Source organism: Meles meles, chromosome 9 (genome assembly GCF_922984935.1).
Source record: "Meles meles chromosome 9, mMelMel3.1 paternal haplotype, whole genome shotgun sequence".
Lineage (NCBI taxonomy): Eukaryota > Metazoa > Chordata > Mammalia > Carnivora > Mustelidae > Meles > Meles meles.
In genome coordinates this window covers 41712041-41730779 of record NC_060074.1, presented here as the reverse complement: position 1 = coordinate 41730779, position 18739 = coordinate 41712041, and the positions used below count along the sequence as shown (strand labels likewise).

The 18739-nt window shown below is 52.9% G+C and overlaps 1 protein-coding gene across 1 annotated transcript in view; it reads right to left on the bottom strand.

Moving 5' to 3' along the window:
* Nucleotides 1–18739, bottom strand: part of MROH2A (maestro heat like repeat family member 2A) — a 44165-nt gene that overhangs the window by 19067 nt on the left and 6359 nt on the right. The window contains exons 6-22 of the mRNA XM_046018943.1: nucleotides 17768–17866; nucleotides 17131–17282; nucleotides 16493–16636; nucleotides 15368–15460; nucleotides 15029–15107; nucleotides 14759–14872; nucleotides 12013–12089; nucleotides 10969–11088; nucleotides 10564–10674; nucleotides 9622–9769; nucleotides 8951–8991; nucleotides 8134–8275; nucleotides 7824–7876; nucleotides 7274–7381; nucleotides 2186–2305; nucleotides 1852–1974; nucleotides 511–663 (exon numbers count right to left, since the gene is read on the bottom strand). Coding sequence (XP_045874899.1) covers nucleotides 511–663; nucleotides 1852–1974; nucleotides 2186–2305; nucleotides 7274–7381; nucleotides 7824–7876; nucleotides 8134–8275; nucleotides 8951–8991; nucleotides 9622–9769; nucleotides 10564–10674; nucleotides 10969–11088; nucleotides 12013–12089; nucleotides 14759–14872; nucleotides 15029–15107; nucleotides 15368–15460; nucleotides 16493–16636; nucleotides 17131–17282; nucleotides 17768–17866 — 1877 coding nt within the window. The remainder of the gene's footprint in view (nucleotides 1–510; nucleotides 664–1851; nucleotides 1975–2185; nucleotides 2306–7273; nucleotides 7382–7823; nucleotides 7877–8133; nucleotides 8276–8950; nucleotides 8992–9621; nucleotides 9770–10563; nucleotides 10675–10968; nucleotides 11089–12012; nucleotides 12090–14758; nucleotides 14873–15028; nucleotides 15108–15367; nucleotides 15461–16492; nucleotides 16637–17130; nucleotides 17283–17767; nucleotides 17867–18739) is intronic.

Sequence of the window (18739 nt, the reverse complement as noted above, 5' to 3'; positions counted from 1 at the left end):
CAATGGGAATGTCCTTAATGCCGCAGAAGCATGTACTTAAAAATGATTACCATGGCAGATTTTATGGTATGCGTATCTGACCACAGTTTTAAAAACAATAATGAAACAATTTTTGCTTTATTCTGTGTTTCTGCCTCCTTGCCCTTCCCTGAAAGCAGCAAGTCCCTCTGCCTCCCTGAGGACATTCCCACTTCTTGTCCCTTGTTAAAGGGCTTGGATCAGATGTCAGGAGGGGAGGGGGCAGAGGGAGTGAGTGAGGCTGGGAAGAGGAGGTGCCTATCCTGTGACTTCTGGAACCCACACTCACCCACCCAGCACTGTGGGGGAAGGCTCTCCCCCTACTTCCCCCCACACCAGAGAACAACACAGCTTGAGGCAATGGGCTTCCCAAAAGCTGGGAGTCGGGTGGGACTCCTGGCTGTCTGCTGGGTGGGCACCGGGTGCTCAGATAGCGAAGCAGGTGACTCTGCCTGCCCGGCTCAGTTGTGGGGGTGTGGCACATGGGGTTACCTGGCAGCTGCTGGAGTAGTGATGAATGATCTTGGCGGTGATGGGGTTGTCCACGTGGGTGAGGAGCATCTGGGGGTGACAGTACGAGGCCACGCAGCTGTACATCACCATGAGGGCGCCCTTCACTGTCTCCCGCCTCCAGGGGTGGTCCTTCTGCAAGCCCAGTGAAAAGAGGAGGAACCACTGGATATGCATGAGGGAAGGGGGGGGTCTGCTCAACTTGCCCTTCTGAGAGGGAGCAGGGCCACCCTGGCTGCACGTGGACCGTCTTTGGTCACATGGCCAAAGGAGCCATAGAGTCAGCAGAAATGGCCTTCTGGGTGCCTGAAACGCTCATTCATTTACTCATTCATTCGACGTACCTTTATTGAGCACCCACTATTTGCCAGGCACTGGGGACGCAATGGGGAGCCACTCATACCAGGGCCCACCCCCACAGAGGCTTCAGTCCAGCAAGATGCCAGCAGCACCCATTCACTGGGAGCAGGTGGTTTGTGGGGACACGGCTAAGCAGAGGCCACCCGTACCCTCCTTCACAGCTTCACCTGCCAGGCTCCTGCTCTGGGCCACAGGCTCTCGTGATATCGGGAATCCAGTGGGAACAAGCCTGGGATGAGGTGTTGGTAGGGCCACCAAACCCATCATGGAGGATGGGCACGGGTGCCCAGGCCCCGCCAGGCCTTGATTAGACATCCACCTCTCGGGTCCTGCTTTGTGGAGAAGCTGGGACAAAAGCCTGAGACGCCCTTGATTCTCTCCATCCAAACTTCCAGACCCCTCAGGGCAAGGGTTCTAGGTCAAGGCCAAAGCCTGAGGCATCGATGACAGCCTGGGGCTCTGTGTCCTGTGGCAGAGAGGATCAGCCTCCAGAGGCCGGCCCACAGCTTCCCAGCTTCCCTGCTGGCCAGCGGCATGTCCTCAGACAAGCTGCAGTGCCCTCTCCTAAGGACCGTGGGCCTGACAGCCCCTCCACCCCAGCACCACTGATTCACTGAGGCCGAGCTCCCAGCATGAGCAAAGAGCCCATCGAGCTCTACCTGAGCAGCTTCTTCAGCTCCACGGGGGCTGCGTGAAGCCTGGGACCCTGCATCTCCTCCAGCAACCAGGGGGCAACCTGCCACTGCTCTGAGGAGCCCACATCGGGCTCACCTTTGTAGTGTCTGGGTCCTGAAAAGGCCCACACTGTGTTCTTTAGATCACCCAGGAGCTTTGTGGGAGGGCGCCCCCAGGTGATTCTGAGAGCACTTTGCTCTTGAGATCCAGCAAGGACCTCGGCTGAGTGCTGAAGGCGCTGGTCTACGAGGCCCCCAAAGACCGGACTGGGGAGCAAGCGTGACTCACCCGCCAAGCGCCGATCTGCCAAGACTGCTCCGACTCCTGGATCCTCTCCTCGAAGTCATGGAGTACGTTCAGCACTGTCTTCACCTGGCCACGGGCACACAGGCCAAAGCACAGAATCACACCCTGCAGGGAGACCCAGCCGGCTGGAGTGAGGGCGGGGGGTCCGGGGCCACAGGAGGACCCCCACCCCTACACATACGTGTACACACGGCACACACACACCAGTAGACACACAGGCACGCGTGCACTCACGCACACTCAAGCATGCCTAGACCCATAACTCCCAGGGTCAGAGGAGTCTGCTACACAGGAAGGGGCTGCAGGGCCCCCTCACCTCCCGGTCAAAGTCATTGCCATAGTCCGTCTTGTACAACAGCTCCAGCAGCAGCATCTCCACCTTGTTGGCCTCCAGGCCCGTGGCCAGCGTGAAGCCCAGGGCCCGATACAGAAAGCCCTGGAGAGGCAAGGGACAAAGGGAGCCTCAGCCTCTCGGCTCTGCCCGCCAGGGGTCACCTCCATTGGGGGGGGGGCCCTACCTGACACTCTAGATTGTCTGTTTCAATGCGCAGATACCTACGCATTTCGTAGTGTCTTTGAAATAAACATTCAGGTGTTCTGGAGGGTTTTATATTATAAACAAGCATTTGTGAGGGTGAGGCACCTGGGGTTACCTGGCAGCTGCTGGAGTAGCGAAGAATGATCTTAGCAGAATACTATAAACACGAGCGTATTCTAAACAGTGGGGGCCAAATTTCCTTCCTATAGAGGTTGAGTGAATTTCCCCTCACACTAACAAATCCAAGAGCACCTGGGGACGAGCCGTGCTGAGTGCCCTTGCACATTCTCACCATCCGGTCTCTGAATCCCTGCCTGTGTTCTTTGCCCATTTCCTGTTGGCTTATTCTTCCTGTTTTCCCTTTTGCTCTTAAGAGCCTCATGTGTGTATTTGGAAAAACCACAAGAACAAACATGTCTTGTTTCACTTAACCCACACAGCAATTCCAGACGGTAGATACGGTTGCTGTTTTAGGAGATGGAAACGCAAATGGGATGTGGTAGAACCAGGATTTTTTTTTTTAATATTTATTTTTATTTGTTTATTTACAGCATAACAGTGTTCATTGTTTTGGCATCACACCCAGTGCTCCATGCAGTACGTGCCCTCCCTATTACCCACCACCTGGTTCCTCAACCTCCCACCCCCCCCCACCCCCCTGCCGCCCCTTCATAACCCTCTGGTTGTTTTTCAGAGTCCATAGTCTCTCATGTAGAACCAGGATTTTTAAATCAAACATTGTCTGGGGCGCCTGGTGTGGTGCCTCAGTGGGCTGAGCATCTGACTCTCAGTTTCAGCTCAGGTTCTGGTTTCGGGGTCATGAGATCGAGCCCCGCATTGGGCTCTGAGCTCAAGCACAGAGTCTGCCTGAGGATTCTCCCTCTCCCTCTGCCCCTCCACTTGCTCCCTCAAAATTAATCAATCAATAAAGTCTTCAAAAAAAAAAAAAAATCACGCATGGTCCAAGGCTCCTTTCTTAAGGATCACGTACCAGAAGCCTCAACCAGCAGATCACGCTATTGCTGTATTTCTCCCAAGGGTCTCCGTTCCTTTTTTATTTTACTTATTGCAACTTCTTTTATGACACAGAAAACATTCATTTTCACAGAGGAAAGTTGTCTTTCTTTTCCCTTGTCTTTCTTGGTTTCCTTTACGTATATGAAGGCCTACTCTGTATCAAGATTAAAAGCTATTTGTTGATGTACTCTGGTCATTCACAGTTTTCTTTCATTTGGTACACTTCAATCCTTGATCTGTCCTGAGAGAGTAAATCCCTCCTTTGCGAGCGTTATTGTCAACGTGTCCGGAGCCATTCTCTTCCACTTGCTCATTCAGGTGAACCTGGAAATAATCTAGTCAAATTCCATAAAATTGTCCAATGTCCACAAAAACTCCTTTTGGGGATGTGACAGGGAGTATCTTGTATGGCAGGTTAATTTGAACAACGTGTATGCCTTTCCAACATGGAGACTTCCCATCTGAGAGCAAAAGATGTGTCCGATGTCATCCCGTTTCTCTCATTGTCCCTGCACCTCCTTGTCATTTTGTGCTCCTACGCTGGTTCCACATACGTCACTTAGTCAATAATGCATTCAATGACATGTTTATGTTGTGTCGCTACTTGGAATGGGATCTTTCTTCACTATATCATATTTTTGTTTTATTTGTTTCTGGGAAAGAGAATGATTTCTGCGTGTCAGTTTTGGCAGAAGACTGGCTCTGACAATGGGGGCTGCAATTCTGGAAGTTACTGGGGGCCACCTTGCCCCTACGGGGAGGTGCTGGCTGAGGGATGAAGAGAGAGGAGGGTCCTGGTGAAGTTCCCTGAGCCACTGTATCCAACTGTGCCTTCTTGAGTTTTCTAAGCCAGTAAAATCCTGATTACTAATTTACTTTCCCTAAGCGAGGTGAACGGTGGCAATATGGTTTGAATTCTAAGCATTTGCTTATTAAATACTATATACTTTTTCTTTTTTCTTTCTTTTTTTTTTAAAGATTTTATTTATTTATTTGACACAGAGAGAGAGAGATCACAAGTAGGCAGAGAGGCAGGCAGAAAGAGAGGGGGAAGCAGGCTCCCTGCTGAGCAGAGAGCCAGATGTAGGGCTCAATCCCAGGACCCTGAGATCATGACCTGAGCCGAAGGCAGACGCTTAACCCACGGAGCCACCCAGGCACCCCTTTTCTTTTCTTTTTAAAGGGACCCAGACCCCCACATGCAGCCCCTCATTGGATGCGTCTGGAGTCTTGGAAGCTTGACTACCCTACGTTCTGTTATAAAGGGACCTCGAGAGCTTGTTGGGAGGCTCCAGCAAGGGAGAGCCGCTATTTGCATGCCCTTGACCCAGCAATCTTGCTCTTCCTCTATGGAGCAAGGTCATCTTCTTGGATCAGGCAGGCAGCTTCGGGAGAGATGCACAAGGAGCAGTGAGGGAGGACCGGGATACCCAGCTAGCCAGCCGGACAACCCGAATCAACCCCGGCGATCAACAGGGTGACAGATGTCATAGCCAGATCACCCTCACATCCTATGTACAACTTTCTTCCAAATGGACATCTGTCCTTAAGTTGACATTGGATAAAATCTTAAACCTACACATTTATGTTTAGCTATAGAAGAGTCTCTGTAAGATAGCCTTGCTTTTTGTTATTTTACCTACTCACCGATACAGGCTATCTATTGGAACAAACACAATTTTTGGTTGACACCTGTAAGAAGCTTTTCTTAGACATCTCTTTGAGATATAGTTCACATACCATAAAATTAACCCACTTAACATTTACAAATTCAGTGGTCTCTTCACAGAGTTGCACAGCCATCAGCACAATCTAAACCTAGAACATTTGGATCACTACCCTCCCCCCACCAAAGAAATCTCATACCTCTAACAGTCACTGCACATTTCCTGCAGCCTCTTACACCCACCAATCTACTTTCTCTCTCTAAGAAGATATCTATTCTGGACATTTCAAGTAGACAAAATCATATAGTATGTGGGGTTTGGGTTCCTTTGCATCTGGTTTCTGTCACTTAGCATGAAGTCTTCAAGGGTCATCCTTTCTGTACCATAAATCAGTACTTCGTTCCTTTTAATGGCTGAATAATAGTCTATTGTACAGATAGACCACATTTTGTTTATCCTTTCGTCCACTGGTGGGCATCTGGGTTGCTTCTACTTTTTGGCTATATGAATAACACTACTGTGAATATTTATGTATGAGTTTTTGTATGGATGTATGATTTTGTTTCCCCTGGGCATATACAACTCAGAGCAGAATTCCTGGGTCATATGGTAACTCCGTATATAACACTTCAAGGAACTGGTTTTCCATTCACGCCAGCAGTATATGAGTGTTTGTGCTTCTCCACATTCTTACCAACACTTGTTATTATCTTTCGTATTATAGCCATCCTAGCGGGTGTGAGGAAGTATGTCCCTGTGGCTTCGATTTGCATTTTCCCTAATGGTGATAATCTTGAACATTTTTTCACGTGCTTATTCACCATGTATGTACCTTCTTCAAAGAAATGTCTATTCATATCATTTGCCCATTTCTGAACTGGCTTGTTTTTTTGCTGAGTGAGAAGAGCTCTTCGTATATTCTAGATACAAGTCCCTTACCAAGGACTTAATTTGCAAATATTTTCTCTCATTCCAGGGGTTGTCTTTTCACTTTCTTGATGGTTTGATTTTCAGCATAAGAGTTTTTTTATTTCTGATGATGTCCAAGTTATCTCTATTTTCTTTCTTCACTTGTGCTTTTGGTGTCATATCTAAGAAGGCTTTGCACAAAATCAGCTGACAGCAAATGTGCACTTTCTATTCTTTTTTTTTTCTATTACATCAATCTGTCTGCCCATCATTATGCCAGTACTATGTTGTCTTGTTTACTGCAGTTGTGGGAAAACAGTCTTGAAATTGCAAAATTTGAATCCTCCAACTTTGGTCTTTCTCTTAATCATAATTATGTTGGCCATTCTGGGCCCCTTATATTCCCAAATGGATGTTAGGATCAGTTTGTCAATCTCTAAAAAAAAAAAGGAAGGAAGGAGGGAGGGAGGGAGGGAGTATGGGTGGGAGCGACGGAGGGTGGGAGGGAAAAGGAAGGGAAGAAGGAAGGAAGGAAGGCAGGCAGGCAGACAGGCAGACAAACCAGCTAGGGCTTATGACAAGGATCACAATGAATCTGTAGAGACATCTGGGGAGTATGCCACCTTGACCGTATCATCTTCCAATCTGCGAACATGAATCCTTTCCATTAATTGAGACCTCCTCTGATTTCTGTCAAGAATGTTCATAGTTTTATAGAGACAATGAATGAAATACACATGTGATCATGAGCCAGTAGCTGGATGGGTCTACTGTACACAACGACATCCAGCGATCTGCCAGTGGGGTTGGGGACTGTTGAAGGTCGTGCTCCAAACCTCAGCTTGCTTACTCTTTCTTTGTCCATTCCTGACCTCATCTCTTCACTTCCAAGCTAGAACTCAGCAAGCCCTTTAGTCCTCTGTGGTTCAGTGTCATCCGCATCATTTTCACCATTTGCCAAAACCTGTTCAGACATCTCGATCCTTGCCTGTTGGACTCCGCTAGGAGACCACATCAGGTGGGGAGCAAAGTGAGAGGATCGGGAATCTGGCCACGGGAGAAGAGATCTCCCAGCTTCAACACAGCAGTTTCTTAAAGAAAAACAAAACAGTACAAGACACAAAAACCCACTGACCTAGACCACCCACCTCTCCTCGCAGGACCCTGTAGACAGCCACAGGTGCAGCTGGTCTCACACACAGTGCGAACCTCCATTCCACCATCCCTGGAGGCCCCTCCCTGTCTGAACTGCCCTGATACTGTGAGCACAAACCTTTTCCAGGGAGGGGCTGTCAAAGCTTTCGATCTGGTTGTTCAGCTCCTTGCTCAGACGCAAGCTCCAATTGGAACCTCGGGTCTTCTTAAGGGAATTTCTCAGAAACTGAGGAGGCAGAAGATGTCACTGGGCAATGCCATATGTCTCCAGTCCTGTTCTCTCCCAAGCTCCAGGAGCACTGTGTGAACTGGAGCAGTGACTCCCCCTCTCTAACCCCCTTCCCCAATCTCTAGATTGCTCAACCCATCGAACCCTGACCCAGTGCTAACATTCTGTGGGCCTGGGGAACAGCTGTGGTTTTGGGGCGGAAGGAGAAGGTCACCCCTATGCTGCTTTCCTGAACACTTGGTCCCCCAGGAGAGAAGGCTCTCTGTTCTCCTCTGCTGATGGATACAGCTGTAGACATGCTTGGTACCCCCCCAAGTATTCTTGGGGGTGTCCTTTAGGGACTCCTAAACTCTCCACATGCCAACCCCACCAAGGTGCCTCCCATGCACTCCTTCCCTTTCTCCCGACCCAACCTCAGCAAGCAGCATCACGTCTTCACCTGAATCAGCTTGTCCTCCCAGGTCTTCTGATTCCAAGTAAACTCAGTATGTTCTGCAGAAAGAAGGTCCACACCTGCTGCGTTCTTCAGCTGCTCCCCTCTGGATCAGCCTCCTTAGTCAGGCATTCGAAGCCCTCCATGGATGGTCTCAGCACAGGCTGCATTTCCCTCCCCGCTTCCCCAAGGACCCAAATAGGCCTCACGGGTCTACCCTGAGCTTCGGTTCCTGCTGCTCAGTCCCTGTGATTAGTACTCCAGCACGTGCACAGACAGGGGAGCTGACTTGGGCTTGGTGCCCCGGATGCCTCACCTTCCAGGTACTTGACCAGCAGTGGGATCTCCAGCTCCCACATGTCAGCCATGGAGGGTGCAATGCTCTGTCTCAGGGTCCTCAGGAGGTTAAGCATGGCTATCCCGCGGCCTTCCCCCTTGTAGGGGGATGACATCAGCACCTGGGGAGCACCAAGACTCCAGTGGGGCCCTGTCCTAGGCTGGGCAGTGCTACGCATTTTGTTCCCAGAAAGAAGAAGAGGGGTAAGATAGTGGGCTTTCTCCCCAACCCAGGCTTCCACAGAGTGTGGATTGGCGCCCATAGTCAACATAAGGAGGAAAACCAGGGCACCTGCGAGGCTCAGTCATTTAAGCATTTGACTCTTAATTTTGGCAAGTCATGATCTCAGGGTCATGAGATCGAGCCCTGTGTCGGGCTCTGCACTGGGCATGGAGTCTTCTTGGGAGTCTCTCTCTCACTCTCCCTTTCCCCCTCTGCCCATTCTCTCTCTCCCCCTTAAAAAAAAAAAAGGAGGAAGAGAAGGCATAGGTACATGCCTACGAAGGACCCATGGGGGCAGGCAGGCCATTGGCAGTGTCCTTGAGTTGCTTCGGGGCTGCTCAAAGAATGAGCAGAGGAATCCAGGAGCATGTCCTCACCGGGTCCCAGGGCATCCGAGCAAATTGCCCCTGCCATGTCTACCCAAGAGGAATGAAAGGGACCCAGAAAGCTCTGTCCTCCCAAGTGTCTAGCTCCCTCTTCCCACTGGAGGCTTTGGGAATTAGGAGCTTGAGGGAGAGGGGCCACAGACCATGGCCTCAGTCAGGCCAGGGCACAGCCTGGGGAAGCCACTCACCAGGAGACGGGCCAAGAGTTTCTGGGGTGCAGGCAGATCCACTGAGGAAGAAGGAGATGCGAACCTACTCTAGTTGCCCAGTTCATACCAGGACGGGCCCTCAGGCCCCTAGGCCCCGTGCCCCTAAGAAGGGCTCTGCCCTGGAAGGTACTTCCCCAACATCATCCCGTTGCCCCCAGAACAGAAAATGGGTTAGCACAGGGACCAGTGATATGTCCATAAGGAAGCTCATTTTCATTGGTTTAGCCTGGGAAGAGGGGAGAAACATGGTTTGGGCTAGGGCTAAGAAGATGTCAGGGGGGGGCCTAGCCCAGAATCCAGGTGAGGTCATGAAGAAGAACCCCCCTCCATTTGCCATCCCTGGGTCCTGAAGGGCTCCTAAAATCACACCCACCACCAGCAATGCCCATCCAGCAAAGCTCCAGGCCCATGCGAACAGCTCCCTTGGAAGAGCAGCGTCATCCCTCTGTTGGGGGAGGGGAACTCAGGGAATGAACCGCCAAAGCAGGTCTGCACAATTTTAACACCTCCTCAGACACGGTAAGGACGGGCCTTCGACCTGGCTGGCTGGGACTCCTGGCGGCTTCCTGGAAATGGCGGAGCAGCTACTTCCCAGGACACCAGTAGCCCACCTGCCCTATCTCACCGGCTATGGCGGGGAGGCTGCCCACCGTGCCTGCTCTTGCCGGCCACACTGGCCTCCACGTCCTTGGTGTGGAGCTGGCGTTCCGCCAGGTTTGTGAGGCTGATGCAGATGGGGGTCAAGGCCTCTGTGTAATCCGTCTCCATTATATAGCACAGGAGCCTCACCCAAAACTCCTGGGTTGGGGGGCAGGGAGGAGAAAGTGTTAGCTGGGGCACCCACAGCCGTATAGGAGAACCATATCGCTGCACAGCTCGCCTGCTCTAAGCAGCGGCTTGACAGATTGGAACTCCCCATTACCCTGCTCGCTACCTCTGGTCTTAAGAGAGACTGTCCCCCAGACAGGAGCATCTAGCCCAAGGCCTCACTTAAAGGACAGTGATCCCCTCCTGTGCAAATTTTTTCTACTTTCTTTTGCTACATCACACTGCGTTGCCATGAAAAATTGGCACATTTGTTCCTCCTTCAGCCTGCGCCCTCCTTGGGCTTATACTGAGCCCTTCGAGCATATGGCCTTCGTGTCTTCATAGTAGGAACTCACTGGATGCTTGTGGAATTAATCCATTAAAATCATCTCTGCGCGCACACACACACACACACACACACACACCTGGACTGAAGGGGCTTTAAGGAAATTGACACATTTCCTGCTCTACGTCAATGGATACATACTGAGACCCACTGTGTGCCAGGCACCGCTTTAGCCTCTGGGGCACTAAGTTCCCACCAAGGACCCAGCTCTGGAACCAGATCTTCAAGAACAAGAGCTCAGGCAATGGGAAGATGAGGGGCCCCTCCAGACATCCCAGACAGTGGGAACAGAAGAAGCAAGAGTGCAGAACCCTGGGAATGCCCCATCCTCCCTGGAGCCCAGGGCACAGGGAGCACACAAGCCAAGCTGTCAGCTACAGGGGCCCCACCCAGGGGGCAGCCCCACCCAAGGGGCTGTGGGGGTGTGGGTCACACTCACATTGGTCATCCCACTGACGGAAGAGGTTATGATCTTCACGGTGTCCATGGTGACTTTGTGGACCATCTTCTCCTCCAGGTCCCTCTGATAAAAGCTCTCTCGGTGATTTGTCTGGAAGCCAGAATCGAGGGGGTCCCTGCTCATGGGCCAGCGGGGGCTTGCTGCAATCTCGAGCGTGGTCTCCTCACGCCTTTGAGGCTCCATGCCCAGATACTGGGTCTCAGGGCTTTCTAGATGTACTGCCCACACCTCTACCTACAGCTCACCGTGAGCCCAGGCACTGGTGTCCTGAACGTAGGTGGGCGCAGAATCAAGCACGGGGACAGCAAGGAGATCTTTCCTGAGGCTCTGGAAACCACTTCCCAAGACCAGCTGCACCATGGTCTGCCTATCAGGGCCACTCACCAGCTTGTAGGTGGACAGAGTCAGCTGCACGGACACGTACTTCAGGCCCCAGCCTTTGATCCTGTCCTGGTAGCCAGACAGAGCCAACTGGCCGATGATGCGGAGAATAGCCATCCTCACCTGAGGGGACAGGGCAGTGGACATACAGGAACTGGGGTGAGCTCCATGGTGGGGAGGCTCTGCACCTAACTCCCAATCCTGGCCCATGAGGCAGCTAGGAATTCGGAGTGCTCTGGATGGGAAGGGGCCTCAGAGGCAGTAGCCCACTCCATCCACCACCCCCTGCCCCATCCAGAGAATCCCACTGGGCAGCATGACCAGCCAGGAGCCTTATCTCCGTTCTCAGGCAGCCCTGGTGGGGACAGCCTGACTCTTACCCTGGGCTCCCCAGGCTTGGGCTCAGGCCTGCTATGTGGGCTGGCTGTCCTCCCTGGACAGCCTGCACATTTTTGAGAACAGCTCTGCCTAAATCTCCAGCCCAAATCCCTCCCCCACCCCATCTCACACCCTCTCCCATCAGTGCAGACCCTCCCCTTCCTGGACCTCTCCTCCCAAGGGGACGTGCAGTAGCGGCCTGCAGGGCCTACAACCAGAACTGAAGCTACATTGCAAGGTGGCTGTGGCTCCAGCGGAGTCTGGACTGTGGGGTTTTTTAGCCTTTATTTGGAAGGTACAGGGTGTCTCCCTCTGCTGCCTTGTTCAAATGCAATAAAGGTTTTATAAAGCCCTTAGGCAACCCCCCGGCTCTGGATGAAACCAGATTCACTCCGCCTCTCCTCTGTCCAGGATGGTGTCTGAGCTCCTTCATTCGGAAACTTCAGGTCCTCGATGCAAGCGTCTCAGAAGCAGGAACACAGCTCCGGGGGTGCCTGTCCTCCAGCCCTGCTCAGTGCTGGCCGGGAAGCTAGGCTTCCCATCAGAGGGCCTGCGGCAGGTGGCCCCTGCCCACGGAGTGGGAGAGGAGTGAAGACCACCCACGGGACCTCCCTCTGCTTCCCCACAGTGTCCCGAACACCAGCCACTTCCAGGTCTCTGCCCTGTTACCTTGAAGCGGGTGTCAGAGAGGGTGTTCCTGACCACCCGGATGGCCAGGTAGATGGTCCTGATATTCATTCTGGGCTCTGAAAGAGGAAAACCAGCCTGGAGGGCCACCAGCCTCAGAACTGGGCTCTCAGGAGATGCCCGGGAGTAGTAAGACTCCCAGAGCACCAGGCCGCTGGCCACCTTCCCCCCAGAGCCAGGCATCAGGTGGCTCATGCCTCCTGAGAGCCTCTGACTGCCACCACAGCTCAGGGACACCTCCCTCAGAAGCCTCACTGGTCACCTCCTCATTCTCTCAACCTGTCCCACCCCACCTGGCCAGGGAGGGCTTTGTTTCTGTGCCTCAGTCCCTTGGCCTCTGCTTTGTGATCCTCTTCAGAACCCAGGTGGACTGTACTAGGGAGGAGGTCTCCACCTGCGAGTCCTTCAGGGGGGCACACACACAGGGCCAGGCACGCGGTGGGCAGGCACAGGCTGCAAAGCACAGCAGGGCAGAGGCTGCTGGGTTCAAATCTTGTGTCGGCTGCATCCTAACCATGTGACCTCAGCTGAACGCCTCAGCACCCCCTCTGCCTCAGTTTCCCTACCTTTAAAGTGTAGATAATAATAGGGCACCTGGGTGGCTCAGCCAGCTAAGCATCTGCCTTCAGCGCAGGTCGTGATCCTGGGGTCCTGGGATCGAGTCCCAGGTGGGGCTCCCTGTCAGCGGGGAGTCTGCTTCTTTCTCTGCCCCTCCCCCCCAACTCATGCTCGCTCTTGCGTGTGTGCACGCGTGGGCACAAAAGTAAATAAAATCTTTTTTAAAAATGTGGCCCATAACAGTACCTCTCTCACAGAGCTTCTGTGAGCAGTAATGAGCCAACACAGTGCTTGGCACACAAGGAAGTACTTCGCAAGTGCTTGTGAGTCATAGAACCAACGACGGCCGATTCAGGGAGGAGGAAGATTAAAAGAGGTAAGAAAGAGCCATAAGAAGGTTTTGGAGAGGTCCAGTAGGGACAGAATTACAGTCAGATGCTCAACTTGACACTAGACTCCAGGCTAGATGTTTCTACAGGTTAATGGTGGTGGAAGAAAGAGATGGAAGCAGGCCAAAGGGAAAGTAGCAAGTCATCGCACACTAAGGGAGCATGATACAGTCTTGAGTTTTTTAATCTGCAAAGTAGAAACTTGCTTCTGATCTTAAAAAGAGTATATGCTCATTGCAAAATTAAAATAAAAGATAACGTCATCCTTAAGCTCATTTATGCAAAAATACCCACATAGATTTCTTGCAAGTAACCAAGGTCATGCTACATAGACTGCTGTCCCAAACCGTGCTGTTGTGCTCAACAGGGAGGCCGTCTTGTCCATGAAAAAGTACAGATCAACTACACCCTTTATGGTTGAGTCATAGTCTACTCTGTGGATAAGCTATCATTTGTTCCAGAAATTCCTATAGAAAAACCTGTAGGTGGTTTCCAATGTTCTGCTTTTATGCACAACGTCCTAACGAACATCGAACATCGTTGTCTAGTTACCTTTGGGCAACGATTTCCTTCGGACAATAGTCAAAAAGTTAGATTGTCGAGCCCAGGTTTCGGTCCTTATGGAAGTGAGCACTCAGAATGCTTTATCAATTTACACCTTTGTCAGTGAAGTGCAAGGAGCTAGTTTCTTGTTATTCTAGCACAGGGATTAGCCGTAAGCCTATTTTTGTAAATAAAGTTTTATTAGAACACAGCCACATTCTGCAGTTTATAACTGCTTTGGCATAGTTGAGTCTTTTAATTTTTTTTAAGATTTTATTTATTTATTTGACACAGAGAGAGATATCACAAGTAGACAGAGAGAGGCGGGAAAGCAGGCTCCCCGCTGAGCAGAGAGCCCAATGTGGGGCTCGATCCCAGGACCCTAAGATCATGACCCAAGTAGAAGGCAGAGGCTTAACCCACTGAGCCACCCAGGCCCCCCAGCACAGTTGAGTCTTAGCTATCACAGAGACCATACAGCCTGTAAAGCCAAAAGTATTTTTACTGTCAGGTCTCTTGCAGAAAAATGGCTAGTCATTATCATCTCTTTCCACCAGACAGAGAAAAATGGTCTCATTGTTGCTTAAATTTAGGCTTTTTTTTTTCAGAGAAGGCTTTACTATCAGCAGAATGTGCTTCATATACAGTTGCCCAGTTTGTGCACTGCACAAGGGCACTCAGCTGAAAGACTGAACAGGAGTGGCCCATGCTCTTCTAAGCAAATCATGTTCCTGCAGGGCCACATGCTGCCAGCAAGGGATGCTTGTTCCAGTTCACACAAAAGTGCTGTCTGAGCTGGTGCCATCCTTGGGGACAGGATCTCCCTTCTGACTGCAAGGCCAGATTTAGAGTTTGACCTTAGGGATTTAGAATCAGGAATTTTGACTAGGATTGGGCATTGGGGCTTTAGGAAGCCCCAGTGGGGCTTTAGGACTAAACCTACGCAATGTAACTAGGTGTTATTTAAGGTCTTTGATTTCATTTGGGGGGTGGGGTTTGTTCTAGGATTCGGGTTAACAGTTTGAAATTCAGATTCAGGGGGAAGCTGCGATTCAGAGTTTGAGGAGAGGGTTGAAGGTGGGGCGTAGGGGACACAGTGCTGTTTAGGTTCAATGGTAGAAAATATAAAGCAACCTCAGTCCACCCAGTAGCATCTATAAAAGAGGAAATGATGATGGTACAGACACCGGTGAGACCTGCCTCCCCAGCCTCCCGCCTGGCTTCCTGCTCTCGCTCACCATCTGCGCTCACCACTGCCCTAATCAGGGTCAGGGTCCCCACGCGGATGGCCTCCTTGCTCATCTCCATCTGACTGAGGAAGAACTTCATCAGCTCCTTGGGGTAGGACCGGGCTGCAGAGGGAAGGACACCTTCAGTTCTGCCCATGGAGCCAGAAGGAGGCAGAGGAGGCAGTCCAGGGACAGTCCTCCCGGAGGCCGGAGGCTGGGGCTCCCATAGGCTCATGGCGGACCTGGGGCGGGGCGGGGCAGGGAGGGAGGGAGCCTCACCGAGAGCTATGAAGCAGTGCACGATCTCCGCCAGGTTTTGGCTGCTGTATTGCTGCTGGGCAGGGGACTTGGCGCACACCTGGGAAGTGAGTGTTCAGGGCGGGTGGTGAGATCGCAACCAGAGAGCAGACGCAAATGCAGGGGCAGCCTGGGGCACACCAGAGGGCACAAGGGACCCACCGCCTCGCATCCCTGTGGGATACGGGAGCCCGATGAGTGAGATGGGGGCTCCGCCACCCTCACACCCTTTCTCCTGTCTGGCCATGCCACCTGCCACAGCCCACTTCCCGCTGACCCACCCTGAGGATGCCGGCACCCAGCCAAGCCCACTGGCCTTACCTGGATGTGGAGTTCTGTGAAAATGGTGTGTAGTTGCATTTGTGGGACAGGGGTGTTGGTGATGACCGACATTTCCAGGATCTGCCTCAAGACCTACAACAGAGAAGCAGATGATTGCAGATGACCTTCCTCTGATTCAGGGTCAGTTAACTCTAGACTTTTGCTGTTCAGCATGGCCCATCTGCCAGTGGTATCATCATCCCCCCCGGGAGCTGGTTAGAATGCAGCCTCTCAGGCCTGGCTCCAGACCTGCTGAATGCAACCCTGCATTTCAGCCAGCCTCCCAGCAATGCCTACGTGCAGTTAAACTTGCAAAGGGCATGCAAGGCCACTGAGCATGGCATTCTTCCCCCTTTTCTTCTATCCACCTGGAAATGAATCCCATTCTTTCACCAGAGCAATCTACGGCGGCCCCATAGATCTACCACATGAATTTCTGTTCCTTGCTTTTAGAGTTGAGCACCATACCACACCAGTAGATCAGTGATCCCCTTACAGTATATTCAGCCTGGGTCATATCTCCACGTGGAACCCTACCAAGAAACTCCACCTTATGTGGGTTAAGAGCTGTTGTGGGTTAAAGGGTCCCACAACATGCATGAGGCTTTCCAGATGTAGTCAGTTAAGGGTCTCCGATGACACCATACTGGATTTAAGGTGGGCCTTAAGTCCAACCATGGTGTCTTTATAAGAAAAGGAGAGGACACGGGGCAGGCACAGAGAAGAGGCCACATGAAGAGGGAAGGGTCACACTGGAACGAATCAGCCGCCAGCCATGCAGTGCCTAGGGCCACCAGAAGCTAGAAGAGGCAAGAAAGCATTCTTCCCCAGGGCCTCCGGAAGAATCACTGCCTGCAACCCTTCGACCCCTGGAACCATGCAAGAATCTGCTTCTGTTCTTTTAGGCCACCCACCCTGTGCTTCTCTGTTACGGCAGCCACAGAAACGAACACACAGTCTCACTGTGGCCTCTGAGACCGTTTGGGTCCTCGTTCCTTCCACCTAGAACAGCAGCATTCATTTCTCAATAATCCAACTGCTGGGCCCAGCTCCTGCCTGGGGGACAGCCCCCTGGGAGCCCCGGGCACCGAAGCTCCATCTGGCGGCTGGCCAGCGGCCTCTCACCTGTGTGACGAAGAGTGCCTCCAAGCCGCCTCGGTACTCCGCCAGCAGCAGGGGGATGTAGTCGTACAGCTGTTCCCTCAGGTCATCGTTGGGCAGGAGGAGGTTCAGCATGGGCTTCAGGGACTTGATGACCCCCAGCTTCACCTGCCCCAGGAGCCCGGGCCCCCCCGGCAAGGCCCAGTGACGTCACGCCAACCAGAGCGCCAAGCACGCGTGACAGAGGGAACCTAAGAAGTAGTCGAGGCCCCGCCCGAGACCCCACAGGCAGGCAACGAGGCCGGATGGTCCCTGCGAGTCCCAGCTCAGTCACTTAGAAGAACCTCTCTGAGTGCCTCAGTTTCCTCATCTGTAAAACGGTCCCATGGCACAGAGTTGTTGTGGAAATAGCTCCCCTTGGTAAAAGGCACTGTAACAGGGACCCTCATCCAGCAAGCCCAGGCCCTTCTCAAGCCGGCCTCCCGAGGCTCCAGGCCCCACACAGCTCAGCAACTCTGTTTATCAGGTCTCTGTCTCTCCAGGGTTCCGGGAATGAGGCTGGACCCAGTGGTCTCTCTGCGCTCCTAGCCACACAGGCTGGGGATCCGTGACCTGGGGGGACCACGGGACCCTCCCCCGCACCCAAGAAAGGTGCTTCTCACCTCGGGGTTGTGGCTTCTCAGCCACACGGTCACAAAGTAGCGGTACATGGGGAAGAGCTTCATGGCAAACTGATCCTCAGTCATCACAGGGTACACGCTGTCCTCCAGATGCTTCAGGTAAAACTGCACCGTCTCGCAGAAGGTCTCCATGGCTGCCAAGGCGGGGAAAGCAGTGAGCCCAGAGGGGCAGGAGCTGGACTAGGCCTCCCCGGGCCACCTCCTCCAGGACGGCGTGCTCGCACACTTCTGGAACCAGCGGGTGACCCAGATGGCCTCAGCCATGCAGGAAAACCCTGTCTTCGGCCTGACTTGGGCAAGCCCACTATCGGGACATTTTCCCTGGTCCCTGTCCCAGGACTCCCATCGTCCTTCCCCAGCCTCCTCCTGAAATGCTTGAAACAGAGCCTGCTTAGCTGAGTCAGCGTTGACCTCCTCCCGCTAAGCCAACTTCTCCTGAAAGCACGCAACACCCCCACCCCCAAGAGCCAATCAGAGGCCACACGACGCAGGAGATTGGGTCACTGTTTGGGAAGAAACATCTCCTGTTCAACAGACACCCCACCCACCCACCAGTTTGTCCCAGTCCCACTTCAGGCACCCTGACCAGGCCAGGCAGGCAGCCCGCGCAGACACCTACCACCGCAGATCACCTGTCGCATCTTGGCTTCGTTGGCAAGTCTCAGCATCGTGAATATAGTGGCCAGGGTGATGCCCATGTATGGCATAAACTCAAACACTGTGCAGGGCACGAGAGAGGACAGGGAGTTAGGACTGGGTCAGCAGGGGCAAGGCAGAGAGGACGAGGCCTCGGTCTGCCGCCTCCAGTCCCTATGGGGGCAGAGCACGCCACTAGGGTCCGGAAACAGCACGAAGTCAGTGCTACAGGAAAGGAGGGTACTAGCAACAGGTGTAGGGGGAAGGAGCCGGGGACAAGGAGACAGAAGAAACCCAGACGGAGCTGCAGGGAAGAGTGGGCAGAGCAGCAAGTCTGGGAGGGGAGACTTAGTGGGGCTCTGCAGGTAGATGCCTGGCTCTCTAGGTGTCGCACAAATGTCCTTGGATGAAGGAAGAAACAAGGAAACAGCCAGCGAGAAAGAGGGACCAGAAGAAGAGAGAGGAAGGAAACCAAGAGGTGGGAGGGGAAGAGAGGAGGGGTTGTGGAGGGACAGAACCACCCTTCCTCGCTTCCCCCCCAGGCCCGCGCGGCCCACCCAGTTGCCCCCTTGGAGTGGCTAGTCCACCCGGCCCTACTGCCTTTCTCCATCTCTCTCCATCTACCCAGCCCCATGTGACCAGAGCCTGTGCGAAATGGGACATGCTGGCCCCTGGCCCCTTCCTGAGTCACTGTCCTCATAGTCTCCATGCCCTCACACTGTCCCCAAGCCCCTGCCAGCTCTCTCCCTGGGCTGGGCTTCCCCAGGCCAGGTGCTGGCCTCTCCTCTCCTCTCTCTGTGTCCACTCCCCAGACATGGGCAACTTGGGGACTACCTGCACACTAAGGACCCTGCAAAGAAGACCCCTCCACCTGCCCTCTAGTTCTGCATCCACGCACCAGCTGGACGCTGCCCCCATTCTTTGGACGTCCCCCGTGCATGTGAACTCTGTGCAC